The 19,819-nt window shown below is 43.0% G+C and overlaps 1 protein-coding gene across 2 annotated transcripts in view; it reads left to right on the plus strand.

Annotated features, from left to right (window-relative positions):
• The window catches only part of LOC120047469 (fibroblast growth factor 13), a 100,525-nt gene that overhangs the window by 61,474 nt on the left and 19,232 nt on the right, over window positions 1-19,819 (plus strand). For both annotated transcript variants that reach the window (XM_038993003.1, XM_038993002.1), the window contains exons 2-3: window positions 1,500-1,610; window positions 10,399-10,502. In XM_038993003.1, the coding sequence (XP_038848931.1) occupies window positions 1,500-1,610; window positions 10,399-10,502 (215 nt within the window). The remainder of the gene's footprint in view (window positions 1-1,499; window positions 1,611-10,398; window positions 10,503-19,819) is intronic.

Genomic DNA, 19,819 nt, shown 5'->3' on the forward strand with positions numbered 1-19,819 from the left:
GATAACAGAACTTAGATCAGCATCTTGATAAGTGAACTTAGATCAGCATCTTGATAACAGAACTTAGATCAGCATCTTGATAACAGAACTTACATCAGCATCTTGATAAGTGAACTTACATCAGCATCTTGATAACTGAATTTACATCAGCATCTTGATAACAGAACTTAGATCAGCATCTTGATTACAGAACTTAGATCAGCATCTTGATAAGTGAACTTAGATCAGCATCTTGATAACAGAACTTAGATCCACATCTTGATAACAGAACTTAGATCAGCATCTTGATAACATAACTTACATCAGCATATTGATAACAGAACTTAGATCAGCATCTTGATAACAGAACTTACATCAGCATCTTGATAAGTGAACTTACATCAGCATCTTGATAACTGAATTTACATCAGCATCTTGATAACAGAACTTAGATCAGCATCTTGATAACATAACTTACATCAGCATCTTGATAAGTGAACTTACATCAGCATCTTGATAACATAACTTACATCAGCATCTTGATAAGTGAACTTACATCAGCATCTTGATAACAGAACTTAGATCAGCATCTTGATAAGTGAACTTAGATCAGCATCTTGATAACAGAACTTAGATCAGCATCTTGATAACAGAACTTACATCAGCATCTTGATAAGTGAACTTACATCAGCATCTTGATAACTGAATTTACATCAGCATCTTGATAACAGAACTTAGATCAGCATCTTGATTACAGAACTTAGATCAGCATCTTGATAAGTGAACTTAGATCCACATCTTGATAACAGAACTTAGATCAGCATCTTGATAACAGAACTTAGATCAGCATCTTGATAACAGAACTTACATCAGCATCTTGATAACTGAATTTACATCAGCATCTTGATAACAGAACTGAGATCCACATCTTGATAACAGAACTTACATCAGCATCTTGATAACAGAACTTAGATGAGCATCTTGATAACAGAACTTACATCAGCATCTTGATAACAGAACTTAGATCAGCATCTTGATAACAGAACTTACATCAGCATCTTGATAACAGAACTTAATCAGCATCTTGATAACATAATTTACATCAGCATCTTGATAACAGAATCTTGATCAGCATCTTGATAAGTGAATTTACATCAGAATCTTGATAACAGAACTTACATCAGCATCTTGATAACAGAACTTACATCAGCATCTTGATAACAGAACTTAGATCAGCATCTTGATAACAGAACTTACATCAGCATCTTGATAACTGAATTTACATCAGCATCTTGATAACAGAACTTAGATCAGCATCTTGATAACAGAACTTAGATCAGCATCTTGATAACAGAATTTACATCAGCATCTTGATAACAGAACTTAGATCAGCATCTTGATAACAGAATTTACATCAGCATCTTGATGCAACTTTGATGCAAAATCAGAGCCTGTTTCCAATCTCACACTCCCCCTCTCTTCCCCTCCCTATTTTCCCTCCCTCGCTCTCCTCGCCTCAGAACCCCAGTTGAAGGGGATCGTGACGAAGCTGTACAGTCGACAGGGCTTCCACCTGCAGCTGCAAGCAGATGGCACCATCGACGGGACGAAGGAGGAGGACAATGGCTACAGTAAGTCTCATCTCCTCTGTGCCACCAGGGATGTGTATTCATTAGGGCACACCATAGCAAAACATTTTGCAACGCAAACTGAAAAACAAGCATTTCTTATTGGACAAGTTCATGTTGTCCCTTTTATTTATTTTTTGGTGGTGTCAAATTTAACACAACCCTGTCAATCTAACTAGCCCATCTTCTCACCACCCTGTTTCTCTGTACATATAAACACTGTCAACGGGAAGTTACTGTGCATCAACACACAGTAAAGAGTGTTACGACACAGTACATCAAGGAGACACTTCCCTGCTGATTCAGTTTCAAAGAAGAAGCACAGCTTTGATCTGTACATTCTGCATACTGTACTAAGTCGTTGCTGACATTCTTTCTAGCTCGGATCACATTTCAGATCTCTCCGTTGCTACAGATATTTACTGCGAATCTCCTCGCTCGCTCATACAGATAGACTTATTTAGTTCAGTCTATTTGTATCCCTAAGCAGAATTAGAATTCCTTAGACTTTCCAAAAGCCTTTGAGATTTCAACTGAACAATAGAAAAGAAAGTGGTCGATGGCAATGATATGGAGCATTAGATTGTGCTTAGGCAGACTGATAGTATTATGGCCTCAGTACAGTGGTTGATTGGCTTTTTTAATCTCTTCCATACCTCCTTTAGTAACAGCAGGTTTTCTGTAATCCACACAGTATTGATCATTTACTATCATTAATCCCACTGCTCAGGCTGCTATGATTTTCTATGGGCAGATTAAAGTAGAGATTGCTAGCTAAAAAACAGCATGCATTCAACAGGCCCAAACACAATCCAATACAAGTGGATGGATGTAAATTAGATAGACAGACTGATGGATGTTTGAGGGCTCTGCGCATGGAATCCCTTTGTTTTCTGTGCTGGCTGTTAGAGATGCACTCATCCTGATTGCCACATAGTGACTATTGACTGACAGCTGCTCATGCTCTGTTATGCCAGGACTGTTATTGCTGGCAACAGTATTGGATTTCAAATAATTTTATGTCATTAGCTAGGTCTCCATCCAATTGGTGACATATATTCATGTGAATATTCTCAAACCTGCATAAAAACGATTAAATCTGCATTAAAAACAATATACCTGCACAGTAAACAAGAGATGTGTTTCCATCAAATGAATTTGTTACGGATTAAAGGCTGTGCGTGATGTCTTCGTGCACGTAAAAATAACTTGTGCGGTTAAATTCCCATGTACCGAATAAAAAATTGATGTTATGGGTTTCCATCGCATTTTTAACTCTATTGGTGGTTTTGTCAATAAAAAATGGCGTTAAATAGCAAATGTGCCTACTCTGGTCCTGGCATGTGCACTCTAGCCAACAGCTCGCAGAAACAGTGATGAGATTATTATGGATAATGGCGAGATAATTTTTATTTATCAAACAGCAGCCAAGCATCGATCATCATGTCACCAGAACAAGACCCTCAATATTTATTGGAGGGCAACATCAAGCTCATCGTCGTGCACTTTCACAACCCTGTGAAGTTCATCCTAATTTATCTGTGGTCTAATAAACTGCATGCTTTCCCGAGTCGTAATGGGAGGACCAGATAACATATCATCGCATCACTCTGAGTATTATATCAATATTTGCGCGTAAAGGCATTTCCACCGCCATTTCTCGCATAATAACTTTTACAGAAACAAAAAGATCCCACCTTGTCTTGCGTATTTTGCTTTGACATTTGGAAAGTTTACCGACAAATTTGCTGTTTTCATCAGGCCTGCTGTGACATATTTTATCCGACATGTACTTTACTGGCATAGAAAGGTTGGATGGAAACTTGGTTATTATGACACTTCTCAGTACAACAACAAACATTAAGAGATCACTAGCTATGTTTCCATTAACTTGTCCAGAGATTCTTTAGTCGATATTTAGAAAGTTTGCATAGAACAAATATATTCGACAATTTCCCGCTATGGTGTGTTTCCATTAAACAATCTTGTGTCGATAAAAACAGATGGACATAACATCACACCTAAAAAAAATATATACATCGCAGAAACCTACAGTGTCGAATAAAAATGTAGTGGTTGAAGTGTTTCCATTACCCAATTATCCAAATTTGCATGAATAAATAGATTACAGCCTTGGTATACCCTCCCACCTATCGGTTTCATGTCTCAAGTAGCCCGCAAAAGCCAGCAGAATAATTGGATGGTGAAACCTGTATCCAGCCAACCAGAAAAACAAAGCAAAACATTCAGCCATTCTTGAAAGTCAGGAAAAGGATCCTGAAAAGAAACATGATTTTTGTAGTTGAAAAATAGATTTAGAAGAGTGGAGCATTATAGTTACGTGTTGACGTCACGTGCCCCGTGTACCTTAAACATTATTCGACAATCATAAATTATTCGAAAAACGCAGTTTCGATTATAATTTTATCGCAATAAAGAAAGCTTGACAAAATAAAAATCCATCCCTGTCAAACGGATAAAAAATGTTGTCGATCTTTAGATAATGTCTCCTATATCTGCCGTTTCCATTACACGTGTTGCAATGGTTTTTGAGCGACGTTGCTTTTGTCAAGTAAACCTGGGTCAATGGAAACCTGCCTACTGACGGCTGTTGTTATAGGAACACAGTCCTACCCTGTCTTGATAACCGCTCTACCAGAGTTTCCTTGGCAAAGTGTTAGGTAGACTATTACCAGTCCCAGAGCGCCATGCCCTCACAGCGTTGGCGAGACTCGGAGCTGCCCGCTCGGCGCCCGTGCCTCAGATGGCGCCATGTGGTTTGTCGTCAGGGCACTAATGTCATACAGTACCTGCCGCTGCCTGCATCACCATCACCGCGACACTAAACGACTGTAGCATTGTGGGAGACTGTAAATTAGCCCCGACTATATTAAATTAGCCACTTAAACCAGATGACACTTCTATCCCACAAAATGAACACCCCTTCTGTGCAGCCTGCGTGTCAGCCGCAGCAACAAATGACTCGGTAATCGTCTGGTTTTAATATGTTGCCTTCTCTGGAGGAGAGAGGGAGGAGGGATGAAGGAGATGAATAAAATAGAAGGGAGGGAGCTGGTTTATAGAAGAGAGACCAAACACAACATACTCAATGGAGACACATCCACTCCCATTTCTCGTAGTGCTAGTTAGATAGAGCTGTTAACAGTTACCTATTGAGATAAGTTATGTAACAATTGGCATGCTTTTCCCAACCAAAACATTTACATTTGGGAGAAAAAAATTATAGAGCCTGGTCGAATAGGAAGGGGAGAAAAGGGAAGCTGTTTGCACCCGTCCAAAAATAGATTTGTTAGGCGCTGGGTGCTCTTGTCTCCATGGTGACGGCAGCATAGTCCACTTGGTGCTACTGGTGTCTTGTGATGGTGGGGAGGATCTACTCAAACGCACGCACACCCACAAGTCTTCTAACATTGCTGCGGTAGCACCCTCATGAATATACAGCAGTGTTCGTTGATGTTTACCAAATTCAGAGCAGTCCAATTTTTTTGCTTTAGCTGAGCAGGCCATTTTTGAGCCATAGAATTATTTGACAAATCAAAATAATATTACTAATCAGGCAGCCCTCATTAAAGGCAAATTAATAACAAGTGTAGTCAATAAATCCATCCTACATGAAAACAATATTTTTCTACATTGTAGCACAAGTTTTTAGTTCTCTATGATCTGTAAATTACGCTAAATTCCATCCATGCACACTAATTTGTTTCCAAAGAAGGGACACTGATTCAAGACATTCTTAAAGGCAATTCACCCACCCCTTTCTCCTCACTGTCACAACAATGAGTTAAAGAGACAGACCCTGATCTGTTATACAGACCCTGTATAATAACAGCCAAAGAACACTGCTCAATCAATCGGGTTATACCCTTCAGCCAAGATTCACACACATTGATCTAATTGGCTAATTAATGACCAGGGCTTGGGAGGCGAAGCCTTTGTCGTCGGGTAGATTTGAATCTGTTTGTCCCTTTCTCTGTATGTTGAGACCAGAACAGTAATGTTAATGCTGATGATCTGAGCTCTGCTCGTTAAGCCTGGGTGCAGCAGCACTGCCTTGTTCCTTCCTGATCATCTCCTATGGAGAATGGTTCTAAGACATGCAGTACAGAAACAGATGGTTTGAAGTAGAACAATACAATAAAATGTAGTCACGTGTAGAAAGTAGTTACAGTCTCTTATGAGGACCGAGCATGTCTCTTTCTCTTATGTTCATGTTGAAGGTAGTCACAACCCACTGACTTAGAAACAGGTTAGTGTGTTTTTGTAAATGGGATTTTCAAACCTAAAGGTCAGTGGGAATCTGAAAGTCTGTCACTGTATCAGCCACTGCCGACCAATGACAGAGCATAAAGAATCATATTGATGGTCATGTCCGTCAGTGGTTACGATAAGACAGAGAACAGGCTAGAGGTCATGATGAGGTAGTGAGTCTGTGTGTGCGTGCGTGTTTTTCTGTATGTGTGTGTGGTGCGGGATCCTCAGCCCTGGCCCGCTCTCTCCTCCAGCACCTCGGGTGTTATGTGAGGTAGAAGTAATTGAGTTTCGCCTCTCGAAAAATCCCTGGCGGCTGATTGGCTGGTAATCCCCCTGAAATGAAGTTTACCGCAGCTTTGTCTGTGTCGTGGGTACGGGTCTCAGCACGCAGCGAACGGACAAAGACAGAGAAAAGGAGAGAGAGGAGAGAGAGAAACACATTAAGTGGATAGATTCATGCAGTCAAATGAGCAGCAGCAGAAATAGATCAAGAGTGAGAGAGAGAGAGAGCGAGAGGGAGGTGGAGAAAGAGATTGGGACTGGAAGAGGGAGTATTATTAAGTGGAAGGATCCCCTCGTGCTGCAGGGAGATGAGCTGTAGCAGGAATGGGGTCACCTATACCATGAGCAATGTTCCCTCTAATTGTTTTGGGCACTGAGCAAACTTCAGGTCTGCTGAGCGCAAACTTCCAAGGTTGTGAAAAATCTGTACGACTTCCATTGCGCGTTTACTGTGAACACTGAGGCTGTAGCCGCTTTAAGTTATAGCTTTAACAGTGGCCAAGTAGGGTACTGTGGCTATTTGATCATAATGTCGGCCTACCAGAGTGGCCTACCATCAAAAATAATGGAGAAAAATGCTTCCCATAACATTTTAACATGGAAATAGCTGTTCTATCATTCAGCCTACAGTAGCAACCAATGTGTGGTGTTCAATGTAGGACTACATTCCATTAGACCTTTGGGGAAAAAACATGCAGGGCTTGACATCAACCTGTTTCTCCACTTGTACACGTTTGGTGCTCTTGTAGGACGTAATCACGCCCCTATTGCTGACTACAAATTATCTATAACTAGGCTAATAACTCACTAACTAGCAAAGGATAGGAACAAAATGTGCACGTGGCTACATGCAGCTCTTGCTATTATCTCAAAACAAGCGCATCTACTCACAACCACAGCTGTAAACACAGTCCAGATCAAAGTAAATGGCACAGATCCATATATTGTAATGGTCTATTTGCATGTAGGCCTACCGCAGCTCTGATTGGTTATGCCACACCGGTCTGTGTAGAGTTGTGCACAATAGAATCCTACTCCGATGCATTCTGCCTACAACAACATCTCTTGCATAGTTCGTTTTGTTTCGGTATGTTGCATTGAAAGGTGCTAACATTGTGTTGATTCGATCACAATTGCCAAAGTAAAGGGAAACGTTGATAGTGTTGACTAATCGGGAAAACTCTGGAAAGTTTAGTGAATTTCAATCTCGTGCTTCTCTCTGATATTTCTTCTGAGCTCTGTGCCGCAGTCTCAGGCTACTGCGCGCCTGCGCACGCTCGCAGCTTAGAGGGAACATTGACCATGATGGAAATGGAATCCTGTCTATGCCCATAATGATACTTTCAACAACAAAAAAACACTTTAGCTACATCAACTAAACTAACATGCATATACAATCCACAAAGTACTTCCTACCACAATCATGTACAGTAAGTGTACGCCCACCTACGTGAAAGCCAGCTACACCACACAGAGCCTCTGAAAATAGCAGTAAGTAACATAGCTAGCTGATCCCAGATCTGTTATCTCTGTGTAGAAGGCAGCAGATGTGGCTCAGGGTGGAGGGCTCTGGTGGGTCTGCTGGAGCTCCGGGAGGCAGGGAGGGAAGGATGAAGGGAGGAGAGGAAGGTGGAGAGATAAAGGTAGGAGAGGAGAGATAAAGGTAGGAGAGGAGAGATAAAGGTAGGAGAGGAGAGATGGAGGGAGGAGATGAGATGGAGGGAAGAGAGGAGAGATATGGAGGAAATAGAGGAGGAGAGATCGAGATGTATTCATGGCGTCATCCTAAAGTACCACCTGTACAGTGTTTATGTCACATGGTAGAACACTGACCAGGTTCTTAGGATCTGGGTTGAGCAGGCAGTGTGAAATAGAGGTGGACAAAGAAAACTATTTTCATACATTTATTTTTATGTCGTTACTTTCTCTATAAAACATTTCAATTGAGTTTATAGCAACAATCCATATTCGTTGTCAAGTTACCCATACTTTGCCTTCACTTCTCAGTTCTTCTATATCCATGATTTGACTTTAAAAACCATGCTAATTAAAATCACAGAACGGACAAACCAAACCAAAGAAAACAAAAGGGGTATAGGAAGCAACACAGTCCAGCAGGCAGGCATCCATATTATTTTCTCCGAACAACTACATTAACGTTGTGCTCTCACCAAACGTATCAGCTACAAGCTCTCTGCAAAAGGATCCACCGTGCTTCCGGACTGCGTTACTTCCTGTGGGCGGCTGCCTAGAACACAAAAAGAGGGAGGTTTAAAGAGCCACTGAACACGCCGATTGGCACGTGTGTTTTTCTGTTGCTCATTAGAAAAACGTGATTTCAGTCTTGGAGGTGTGTTTCCTGACCGATTCCACTTTTGGTTAACGATGTTTGTCCCCCATGAGACACTGTAGAAAAGGAAGCCTATTTCACTTCCTGAAAATCCTCAGAATAAATCTAACATAACTCACGAAATCTGTAATGATTGAGATTTTGTTTTAGTTACTTTACTCTCGCAAGTATTTCAATACTAACATCCTTTCGGATATTCAAATATATTTTTAAAAAATGTTCCCATCCCTAGTCTAAATCCCCTCACATAGAGATGTGCCCGTCTCTATCCCATAGCACAGATTGACCCTGCGCTCTGTTACTAGAGGGCATGGATGTGGCAGCATGGCAGCACTGCGCACAATTAATGCCAGGCAGGACAGAAGAGGACTGGGCAGGACACAGCAGCAAAGCTACTGTTTGGCCCCGATGTTGCCGTGAACTCAGAGAAAAGTTACAATATGGCTTAACAGCAATAGCTACAATAACAGCTTCACTTTGAGAAAAAGAGCACAAACAAACCATCATCCCCGTTTGACTTTTTTTCCGGCGAGGGTGAGAGTTTTTGTTTCAAGCATTGTGTAACCTTTTTAAGACTACGCCTTTTGCCTCTCTCTACCACTGCTCACGCTATGAAAACTCCCGCTCTTCCGGAGTTCAAGTGCAGTCCTCTGTGGTGGCGGGCTGCCTCTCTATCCCTTGGCATACGGATGCAGTGTGGCCAGGGGAGATTGTCAGGTTCCTGGCTAGCTCGGTGACAGTAGGACAAAGGTGTGAGTGGGTTTGGCATATGAGGACAGAGCCCGGGCTGAGGGAGGTCTCTCTTTAGTCTGCTAAGCTAAGCGCTACTGTAGCTAACTCTATTAAGTGGACTGGGTTAGAGTGAAAGGATGTGGTTGGCATGAATAGCGGGGGCAGGAGTCTTCGCTTTACGTTGTTTTCTACTTAGATCAGCTCTGCTCCTATGATGGCGACACTGTGGTACCTGCTGCGGTTTACGACATAGTCTCAGTATTCCATCTAAAGATATGACTGAGACATGATTTCCCTAAATGCTATTTATTGGTGGATAAACAGTGTGCCTACAATATTCTTCACAAGTTAGACTTTTTCCCTCCATTTGTTGCCAAGATGGTCAACAAATGTAATGTAACAAATGTAACTCTCTCTCTTTCCCAGTAGGTCCCTCAAGCCCTCTGGGACTGGCCTTTTTTAACTATCCCAAGGCCTAGGAAGCAGCCTTTAGTTATTATGCCCCCAGCCTCTGGAATAGCCTGCCAGAGAACCTGAGGGGGGCCGAAACTGTGGACATATTTAATAGATATTGTCACGCTGGTATAAGTGATTCGGGAGACAGATGCAGGAATGTGTAATATTTTTTTTTATTGTACCCAAATTACGACGTGCCGTGTAAAGGCACAGGGACAAAGACCAAACAAACACGTAACAAAAACACAGGGTTGAAACCCAAACAAAAGAGCGAGGAGTACCTCGAATAAATAACCCACGCGCACAATGATTAACACACGGGACGAGACCGTAATCATCTGCAAAATCCACAAGGACACAAAAGCCCAAAACACACAGCACAGGTACTCACACGCACCAACGGACATTGTAACAATAATCAACCTACCAATGGAAACCAAAGGGCACATATATACAGATACAATCAGTGGGAATAGGGGCCAGGTGTGCGTAATGAAAGTTCTGGAGGGATCCGTGACAGATATCTTTAAACACTTCCTTAGGGTGCTTTTTTATTCCTTCAGTTTTTAATTGTTATTCTTTAAAAAAAAAAAATTATGTTTGTTGTGAAGTAAATATTTAAGTTTTTATTAGTTTTAGCATTGCATTCCATGTCAGAAATGTGCTATATAAATAAAGCTTGATTCTCTTCCCCAGCCATATTCAACCTCATTCCAGTGGGGCTGCGAGTGGTGGCCATCCAGGGAGTTCAGACCAAGCTCTACCTGGCCATGAACAGCGAGGGCTTCCTGTACACATCAGTAAGTCTCTCAAACACACACAGAGCACAGCAGTGCTAACCTCTCCTGCTCTCCCTGGTAGAACACAGGAGCTCCATATTGGTCAGCTTGCAGCAAATGTCTCAACCCCTTTCCTAACCTCACAATCATTAAGCGCTTCCTTCATGTCTCCCTGTTACTTTCTGGCACAAACCCATTTGCAGTGCATAGTCAATGCTACATCATCGCAGTGCATGCAGGATACTCCCACCATCATGACATGTTTCCAAGCAGGTGTCCCCAGTTGTTTACCATCTGTGCCCCAGCCATGCCTCTCTTACCAGGTGGCTAGAGTGGGTGTGCAAGCCCAGCTGGCAGCATGATTTGTTGTGGCGGAGGGGATGAGTGTGTGTATGCCTGCTAATGTGAGTATGTGAGTGTGTGTAGGTTTATAGGCATAAAGATGATGTGTGTGCACTGGTAGTGATGAGGGCATAAGAGGAGTGTGTGTGTTATGTGTGGTTGTTATATGTGTGTGTGTGTGTGTGTGTGTGTGTGTGTGTGTGTGTGTGTGTGTGTGTGTGTGTGTGTGTGTGTGTGTGTGTGTGTGTGTGTGTGTGTGTGTGTGTGTGTGTGTGTGTGTGTGTGTGTGTGTGTGTGTGTGTGTTTGTTTGTGTGCGTTGGGTTGGTTGTGTGCGTTGGGGTGGTTGTGCCCCGTGCATATGTTACCACAGTACTGTGGTGGTTAATTTCTTTACTATCAAATGAGGAGAGACAAACTTATCCCACAAATCAGAGTTATACTTAAACAAAATCTTTAATCACTTATTAATAAGGAGCAGGTCAATACAACACACACATATAAAGTGAATCGATTGAGTGCTCTACGATAATGATGGCTGGTCATGGCTGGTCGACGATTCACGATCAAACGATTCGTTGAGAGCCCTGAGACAAAAGTACAAAGGTCTTTTATAGCCAAGATAGACCCCTTTCAACCTACATGACGAACAACAGATATATAGAATGGGTCACACGGTTAAGATCTGTATGAAAGATACCTATAATACATAGCAGACAGTATCTGCTGTGTCAACAGTTTTCATTGTATCACCAGTGTCTGGCCCTCTGACTCCAAACTGGAACCACCTCTCCCTGCTACGGTATAGAACAGAAACATTAACTCATGCTCTGGAATGCTCTTTATCACCCAAAAGACATGGTAAATCTCCTGTCAGTGTTATCTCCCAGAGGCCCATCCTCAGTAGAACACACACACAATAGTTAACACTCTGTTCTGTTGCATAACACAACCATTTGATGCAATATAAGTATTATAACATAATCTTGCAATTTTGCTCTCACAGTACCCCCCCCCCCTGCGGCTGACCCTCCGGACCGGCTGTATGGAGCTGAAATGCCGGGTTACTATGGTGACATTAACATCTGGAAGGAAACAGATGCAGTATGTGGGCTGCATGGAGCCATGGCACACTCCCTCCATCCTGTAGAGAGAGAGAGAGTCTATGTCATGGAAAGAGCAGGTGTTCTTAATGTTTTGTGCACTCAGTGTAGACTGACCGGGTGAATCCAGGTGAATACTATGATCCCTTATTGATGTCACTTGTTAAATCCACTTCAATCGGTGTAGATGAAGAGGAGACGGGTTAAAGAAGGGTTTTTGAATCCTTGAGACATGGGTTGTGTGTGTGACATTCAGAGGGTGAATGGGCAAGACAAAATATTGAAGTGCCTTTGAACGGGGTATGGTAGTAGGTGCCAGGCACACCGGTTTGAGTGTGTCAAGAACTGCAACGCTGCTGGGGTTTTTCACACTCAACTGTTTCCCGTGTGTATCAAGAATGGTCCAACACCGAAAGGACATCCAGTCGACTTGAAACAACTGTGGGAAGTATTGGAGTCAACATGGACCAGCATCCCTGTGGAACGCTTTCGACACCTTGTAGAGAGCATGCCCCGACAAATTGAGGCTGTTCTGAGGGCAAATGGGGGGTGCAACTCAATATTAGGAAGGTGTCCTTAATGTTTTGTACACCCAGTGTACAAACATGAAAACTCTCCAAATTGTGGATTTCACAATTTGATCAACTACAACTTTAGAATCCGTTCTCAAAGGTCGAGGGCTTCTTGGCCATAAACAGCCCTTGGCTGGGGTTCAATCTGATTTGCGCTTTGACAAGAATTCACCATTTAAAGTTAATGTCCGATTCGGCGTACATATGCAGTATTTACCGTGAATATGGTCTTCGTGAATGTGGGAACATTGCCTTTAAAAGCTGCATTGTCCACAAAATCCTGGCCCTTGTCTCACTAAGCCTGATCTGACTAGTCATGGCTCTTGTCTCACCAAGCCTGATCTGACTGTAGTCATCGCTCTTGTCTCACCAAGCCTGATCTGACTGTAGTCATCGCTCTTGTTTCACCAAGCCTGATCAGACTGTAGTCATCACTCTTGTCTCACCAAGCCTGATCTGACTGTAGTCATCGCTCTTGTGTCACCAAGCCTGATCTGACTGTAGTCATGGCTCTTGTTTCACCAAGCCTGATCTGACTGTAGTCATCGCTCTTGTTTCACCAAGCCTGATCTGACTGTAGTCATGGCTCTTGTTTCACCAAGCCTGATCTGACTGTAGTCATCGCTCTTGTCTCACCAAGCCTGATCTGACTGTAGTCATCGCTCTTGTCTCACCAAGCCTGATCTGACTGTAGTCATGGCTCTTGTCTCACTAAGCCTGATCTGACTGTAGTCATCGCTCTTGTCTCACTAAGCCTGATCTGACTGTAGTCATGGCTCTTGTCTCACCAAGCCTGATCTGACTGTAGTCATGGCTCTTGTTTCACCAAGCCTGATCTGACTGTAGTCATCGCTCTTGTTTCACCAAGCCTGATCTGACTGTAGTCATGGCTCTTGTTTCACCAAGCCTGATCTGACTGTAGTCATCGCTCTTGTCTCACCAAGCCTGATCTGACTGTAGTCATCGCTCTTGTCTCACCAAGCCTGATCTGACTGTAGTCATCGCTCTTGTCTCACCAAGCCTGATCTGACTGTAGTCATGGCTCTTGTCTCACTAAGCCTGATCTGACTGTAGTCATCGCTCTTGTCTCACTAAGCCTGATCTGACTGTAGTCATGGCTCTTGTCTCACCAAGCCTGATCTGACTGTAGTCATCGCTCTTGTCTCACCAAGCCTGATCTGACTGTAGTCATGGCTCTTGTCTCACTAAGCTTGATCTGACTGTAGTCATGGCTCTTGTCTCACCAAGCCTGATCTGAATGTAGTCATGGCTCTTGTCTCACCAAGCCTGATCTGACTGTAGTCGTGGCTCTTGTCTCACTAAGCCTGATCTGACTGTAGTCATGGCTCTTGTCTCACTAAGCCTGATCTGACTGTAGTCATGGCTCTTGTCTCACTAAGCTTGATCTGACTGTAGTCATCGCTCTTGTCTCACCAAGCCTGATCTGACTGTAGTCATGGCTCTTGTCTTACTAAGCCTGATCTGACTGTAGTCATGGCTCTTGTCTTATTAAGCCTGATCTGAATATAGTCATGGCTCTTGTCTCACCAAGCCTGATCTGACTGTAGTCGTGGCTCTTGTCTTATTAAGCCTGATCTGACTGTAGTCATGGCTCTTGTCTTATTAAGCCTGATCTGAATGTAGTCATGGCTCTTGTCTCACCAAGCCTGATCTGACTGTAGTCGTGGCTCTTGTCTTATTAAGCCTGATCTGACTGTAGTCATGGCTCTTGTCTTATTAAGCCTGATCTGAATGTAGTCATGGCTCTTGTCTTATTAAGCCTGATCTGAATGTAGTCATGGGCCATAGTACAGTAGAAAAGCCTGAGTGTAATTACTAATCACATCACAATTAACATTATCACAGAGTAGAACGATATCCACTGGGATTGATAAAGCTGAGTACGCCTGAGGCGAAAAACGGAGAAATGATACAAATAAAACTCCCCACCCCACCTCCCCTCCTTCCACTGTAATATAAACATATGCACTGAGCTGCTGCTTTTATATCATTTCATTTAATAAAGATGGATCTTGCCTGGACTCCACAGGCTGTGTGTGTGGGTTTGTGTATGTGTGTGATATTTATCTCACCTGTGGTGGTGAATCATAGAATAAGCTAAACCGCTCCCTGATTGTGAATGTGTTGTTGTGTGGTTGTACTATTGTTGGAGGGCTAAAGCTAAAGAGCCCCTCTCCTCCTCTGCTCCCTCTCCTCCCTCTCCTCCTCTGCTCCCTCTCCTCCTCTCCTCCCTCTCCTCCTCTCCTCCCTCTCCTCCTCTGCTCCCTCTTCTCCTCTGCTCCCTCTCCTCCTCTGCTCCATCTGCTCCCTCTCCTCTGCTCCCTCTCCTCCTCTGCTCCCTATGCTCCCATCTGCTCCATCTGCTCCCTCTCCTCCTCTGCTCCCCTGGTCCTCTGCTCCCTCTCCTCCTCTGCTGCATCTGCTCCCTCTCCTCCTCTGCTCCCCTGCTCCTCTGCTCCCTCTCCTCCTCTCCTCCTCTGCTCCATCTGCTCCCTCTCCTCCTCTGCTCCCTCTCCTCCTCTGCTCCTTTTCTCCCTCTGCTCCCTCTCCTCGTCTGCTCCCTATGCTCCCTCTGCTCCATTTGCTCCCTCTCCTCCTCTGCTCCCTCTCCTCCTCTGCTCCCTCTCCTCCTCTGCTCCCTCTGCTCCTTTTCTCCCTCTGCTCCCCTGCTCCTCTGCTCCTCCGCTCTCTCTGCTCCTCTCAATCATTACCACATAAAACAGCAAGAAAAACAAAAAACATGTTCAATTGCTCTAATTTCTCTGATGATTTGTTAAGGTCGTATTCATATGTGTGTTTATCTTTGATCCCAACCTGTAGTAATGTTAAAAGCAGTCATTACTTGCCATGATGGCAACACATTGCCTAGTGTGCTAAACCTTTATTTAGCACACTACTGGTGATTATAGCCTTGAATTTTGCATACACACTTATACAGCCACCTACGGACTGAGATTGCGCAACCCTCCGGCAGCAACATAGCTTTTAGCCTTGTAAATTCGATGATAGTGGCTGTGGATGTGGAGGGAGGAGGCAAGGTTTTCCATTTGAGCTGAATTAGCGAGTGGATTGTATTTAATCTGTGTTCAGCAGGGTGTCTGATAACCTCGTGTGGCTGAGTGCTCAGTGCTGTTATGGTAAACTGTTGCCTAGGAGCACCGCCCTTTACAGAAGGGGGGGGGGGGGGGGGGGGGTTGAGGGGTTTAGCCAATGGCTGGCCAGCGTTTCAGGGAGATTCCCAATCAATGGTGGACGTAGGCTAGCCAGGAAGACTGACGGCTGCTACTGTGGTGTTGCTTCATCTGAGTACCTTTGTGTAGAGCCCTGCACAGGCATGAATTTTAAGCCCGAGCCCTACCCATGCCAACGACGTTCAGACCCTACCCTATCCAGGCCTGATTCCTTCTGCCAAATTTAAGGCCCAGCCTCGAAATCAGAAATAACTTCCTCCGTTAGTAAATCCATTAGCTGCTCCTCTCAGTCTGCCACTCTCTCCGCGCATGCAGCTCGCTCTGCATGCACTCTGCTCATGGCGGCTCTGAGTCGGTGAGTGTCCATAGCAACGGTTCCGCTTGGGCTGCCCTGCTCAACGAAGAGAGATGAGAGAGCTGTTACCTGTTAGCTACTTTTCGTTACTCTAAACTCCGACAAGGAACATTGTTATGTTCTGTGAAATCATCTCTCCTGTCTTAAATCTGACGAGGTTGAAACACTTCTGACACCATGTTATGATCTCAGTCAGATATGACTGTACTGTGCAGCAGAGCACATGCACATGGGTCAGCTTCCAAATGTTAGTGATCAATTTAGTGATGCCCTGCCCGTACCCTAGTTATTGATGAAAACTCAGCCCTAACCCGGCCCTTACCCAATGTATAATGTCGGGGCCCATTGGGCTCTGGTCAGGTAGCAGAGCTCTAGCTGTTGTGAAAGTGTGAAAGAGTGGGTTTGTGAACGTGTGTTTGAATACCTTCTATGCATTTTTTTATTACATAAAGTACCAGTCAAAAGTTTGGACACACCAACTCATTCACCTACTCATTATTTTTTACTATTTTCTACATTGTAGAATAATAGTGAAGACATCAAAACTATGAAAAAACTCATATGGAATCATGTAGTAACCAAGAGACTCAAGCCCAGGCTCTGTCGCAGCCGGCCACGACTGGGAGGTCCATGGGGCGACGCACAATTGGCCTAGCGTCGTCCGGGTTAGGGAGGGTTTGGCCGGTAGGGATATCCTTGTCTCATCGCGCACTAGCGACTCCTGTGGCGGGCCGGGTGCAGTGCGCGCTGACCAGGTCGCTAGGTGTACGGTGTTTCCTCCGACACATTGGTGCGGCTGGCTTCCGGGTTGGATGCGCGCTGTGTTAAGAAGCAGTGCGGCTTGGTTGGGTTGTGTTTCGGAGGACGCATGGCTCTCGACCTTCATCTCTCCCGAGCCCGTACGGGAGTTGTAGCGATGAGACAAGACAGTAACTACTAACAATTGGATACCACGAAATTGGGGAGAAAAAGGGGAGAGAAAAAAAATATAAAATAAAAATAAATAACTGCATTCCAGCCGGTGTCTATTCTACAAGTTACTACCGACTAACTCTATGATGTTAAAATGCCTATTTACTCTGTTCCATCTGACTGAGCAATCCACTGTCTCATCAGCCCAGCCAGGCAATTTACAGTGCCTTGCAAAAGTATTCATCCCCCTTGGCTTTTTAAATATTTTGTTGCATTACAACCTGTAGTTTAAATTGATTTTAATTTGGATTTCATGTAATGGACATACACAAAATAGTCCAAATCGGTCAAGTGAAATGAAAAAAATTACTTGTTTCAAAATATTCAACAACAAAAAAAAAACTGGAAAAGTGGTGTGTGCATATGTATTCACCCCTTTGCTATGAAGCCCCTAAATAAGATCTGGTGCAACCAATTACCTTCAGAAGTCACATAATTAGTTAAATAAAGTCCACCTGTGGGCAATCTAAGTGTCACATGATCTCAGTATATATACACCTGTTCTGAAAGGCCCCAGAGTCTGCAACACCACTAAGCAAGCGACACCACCAAGCAAGCGGCACCATGAAGACTAAGGAGCTCTCCAAACAGGTCAGGGACAAAGTTGTGGAGAAGTACAGATCAGGGTTTGGTTATAAAAAAATATCTGAATCTTTGAACATCCCACGAAGCACCATTAAATCCATTATTAAAAAATGGAAAGAATATGGCACCACAACAAACCTGCCAAGAGAGGGCCGCCCACCAAAACTCACGGACCAGGCAAGGAGGGCATTAATCAGAGAGGCAACAAAGAGACCAAAAATAACCCTGAAGGAGCTGCAAAGCGGAGATTGGAGTATCTGTCGATAGGACCACTTTAAGCAGTACACTCCACAGACCTGGACTTTATGGAAGAGTGGCCAGAAAAAAAGTCATTGCTTAAAGAAAAAAATAAGCACACCCTCCCGGATCCGGGATCATCCTCATCAGAAAAGCTGACTAGCATAGCCTAGCCTAGCGCCACAGGGATATTCATATAATATAATTTCATGAAATCACAAGTCCAATACAGCAAATGAAAGATAAACATCTTGTGAATCCAGCCAACATTTCCGATTTTTAAAATGTTTTACAGCGAAAACACAATATATATTTATGTTAGCTCACCACAATAGCCAAACACACAACGCCATTTTTTCACCGCAAACATAGCTTTCACAAAACCCACAAATAGAGATAAAATGAATCACTAACCTTTGAACAACTTCATCAGATGACAGTCTTATAACATCATGTTATACAATACATTTATGTTTTGTTCAAAAATGTGCATATTTATAGGTATAAATCGTAGTTTTACATTGCAGCCACCGTCACAAATAGCACCAAAGCAGCCAGAATAATTACAGAGAGCAACGTGAAATACATAAATACTCATCATAAAACATTTATGAAAAATGCATGTTGTACAGCAAATGAAAGATAAACATCTTGTGAATCCAGCCAATATTTCCGATTTTTTAAAGTGTTTTACAGCGAAAACACAACATATATTTATGTTAGCTCACCACAATATCCAAAAACACATCGCCATTTTTCCACCGCAAAGGTAGCTTTCACAAAACCCACAAATAGAGATTAAATTAATCACTAACCTTTGAACAACTTCATCAGATGACAGTCTTATAACATCATGTTATACAATACATTTATGTTTTGTTCGAAAATGTGCATATTTATAGCTACAAATCCTGGTTTTACATTGTGAATACGGCGCCAAAATGCACCAAATTGTCCGGAGAAATTTTGGGCAGTCACGTAATCTAACCAAAAAACCCATCATAAACTTTGCTAAAAAATACATGTTGTACAGCAAATGAAAGATACACTGGTTCTTAATGCAACCGCTGTGTTAGATTTAAAAAAATAAGTACAGCATGCAATAATCTGAGACAGCGCCCAGCCATTCTCCGCCATGTTGGAGCCAACATATTCCGCAAAAATACAAAATAACAAATAATAAATATTCTCTTACCTTTGATGATCTTCCATCAGAATGTAGTGCAAGGAGTCCTAGTTCCACAATAAATCGTTGTTTTGTTTTAGAATGTCCATTTCTTCTGTCGAATTAGCAACTTTGGCTAGCATGGTCGAGCGCACATGTCCATGAACTCTTGGCGCATGGAACGAAAAATTCCAAAAGTCACAATAAACGTCGAATAAACTGGTCAAACTCAGTTGAAAATCCATCTTAATTATGTTTTTCTCATATGTATCCAATAACGTCCAAGACGGAGCATTTCGTTGTGTCTACCTAACGCATTTCAGAAAATAATATGGTGCTCTCTCGTGCGCAGCAAATACTGCCAATTAGGCGGACCTGTCACTCCAAAAGCTCTCATTCGGTCTCACATCAAGCTAGACACCCCATTCAACATTCTACTGCCTGTTGACATCTAGTGGAAGGCGTATGAAGTGCATACAGATCCATAAATATAAGGCAATTGAATAGGCAAGGCCTTACACAGACACCCATTTTCAGAATTTTCACTTCCTATTTGGAAGTTTGCTGCCAAATGAGTTCTGTTTTACTCACAGATATAATTCAAACAGTTTTAGAAACTTCAGAGTGTTTTCTATCCAATAGTAATAATAATATGCATATCGTATGATCTAGAACAGAGTACGAGGCCGTTTAATTTGGGCATGATTTTTTCCCAAAGTGAAAACAGCGCCCCCTATTAAGAAGAAGTTAAAGAAAAAAATAAGCAAACACATTTGGTGTTCGCCAAAAGGCATGTG

This window comes from Salvelinus namaycush, chromosome 5 (genome assembly GCF_016432855.1).
Source record: "Salvelinus namaycush isolate Seneca chromosome 5, SaNama_1.0, whole genome shotgun sequence".
Lineage (NCBI taxonomy): Eukaryota > Metazoa > Chordata > Actinopteri > Salmoniformes > Salmonidae > Salvelinus > Salvelinus namaycush.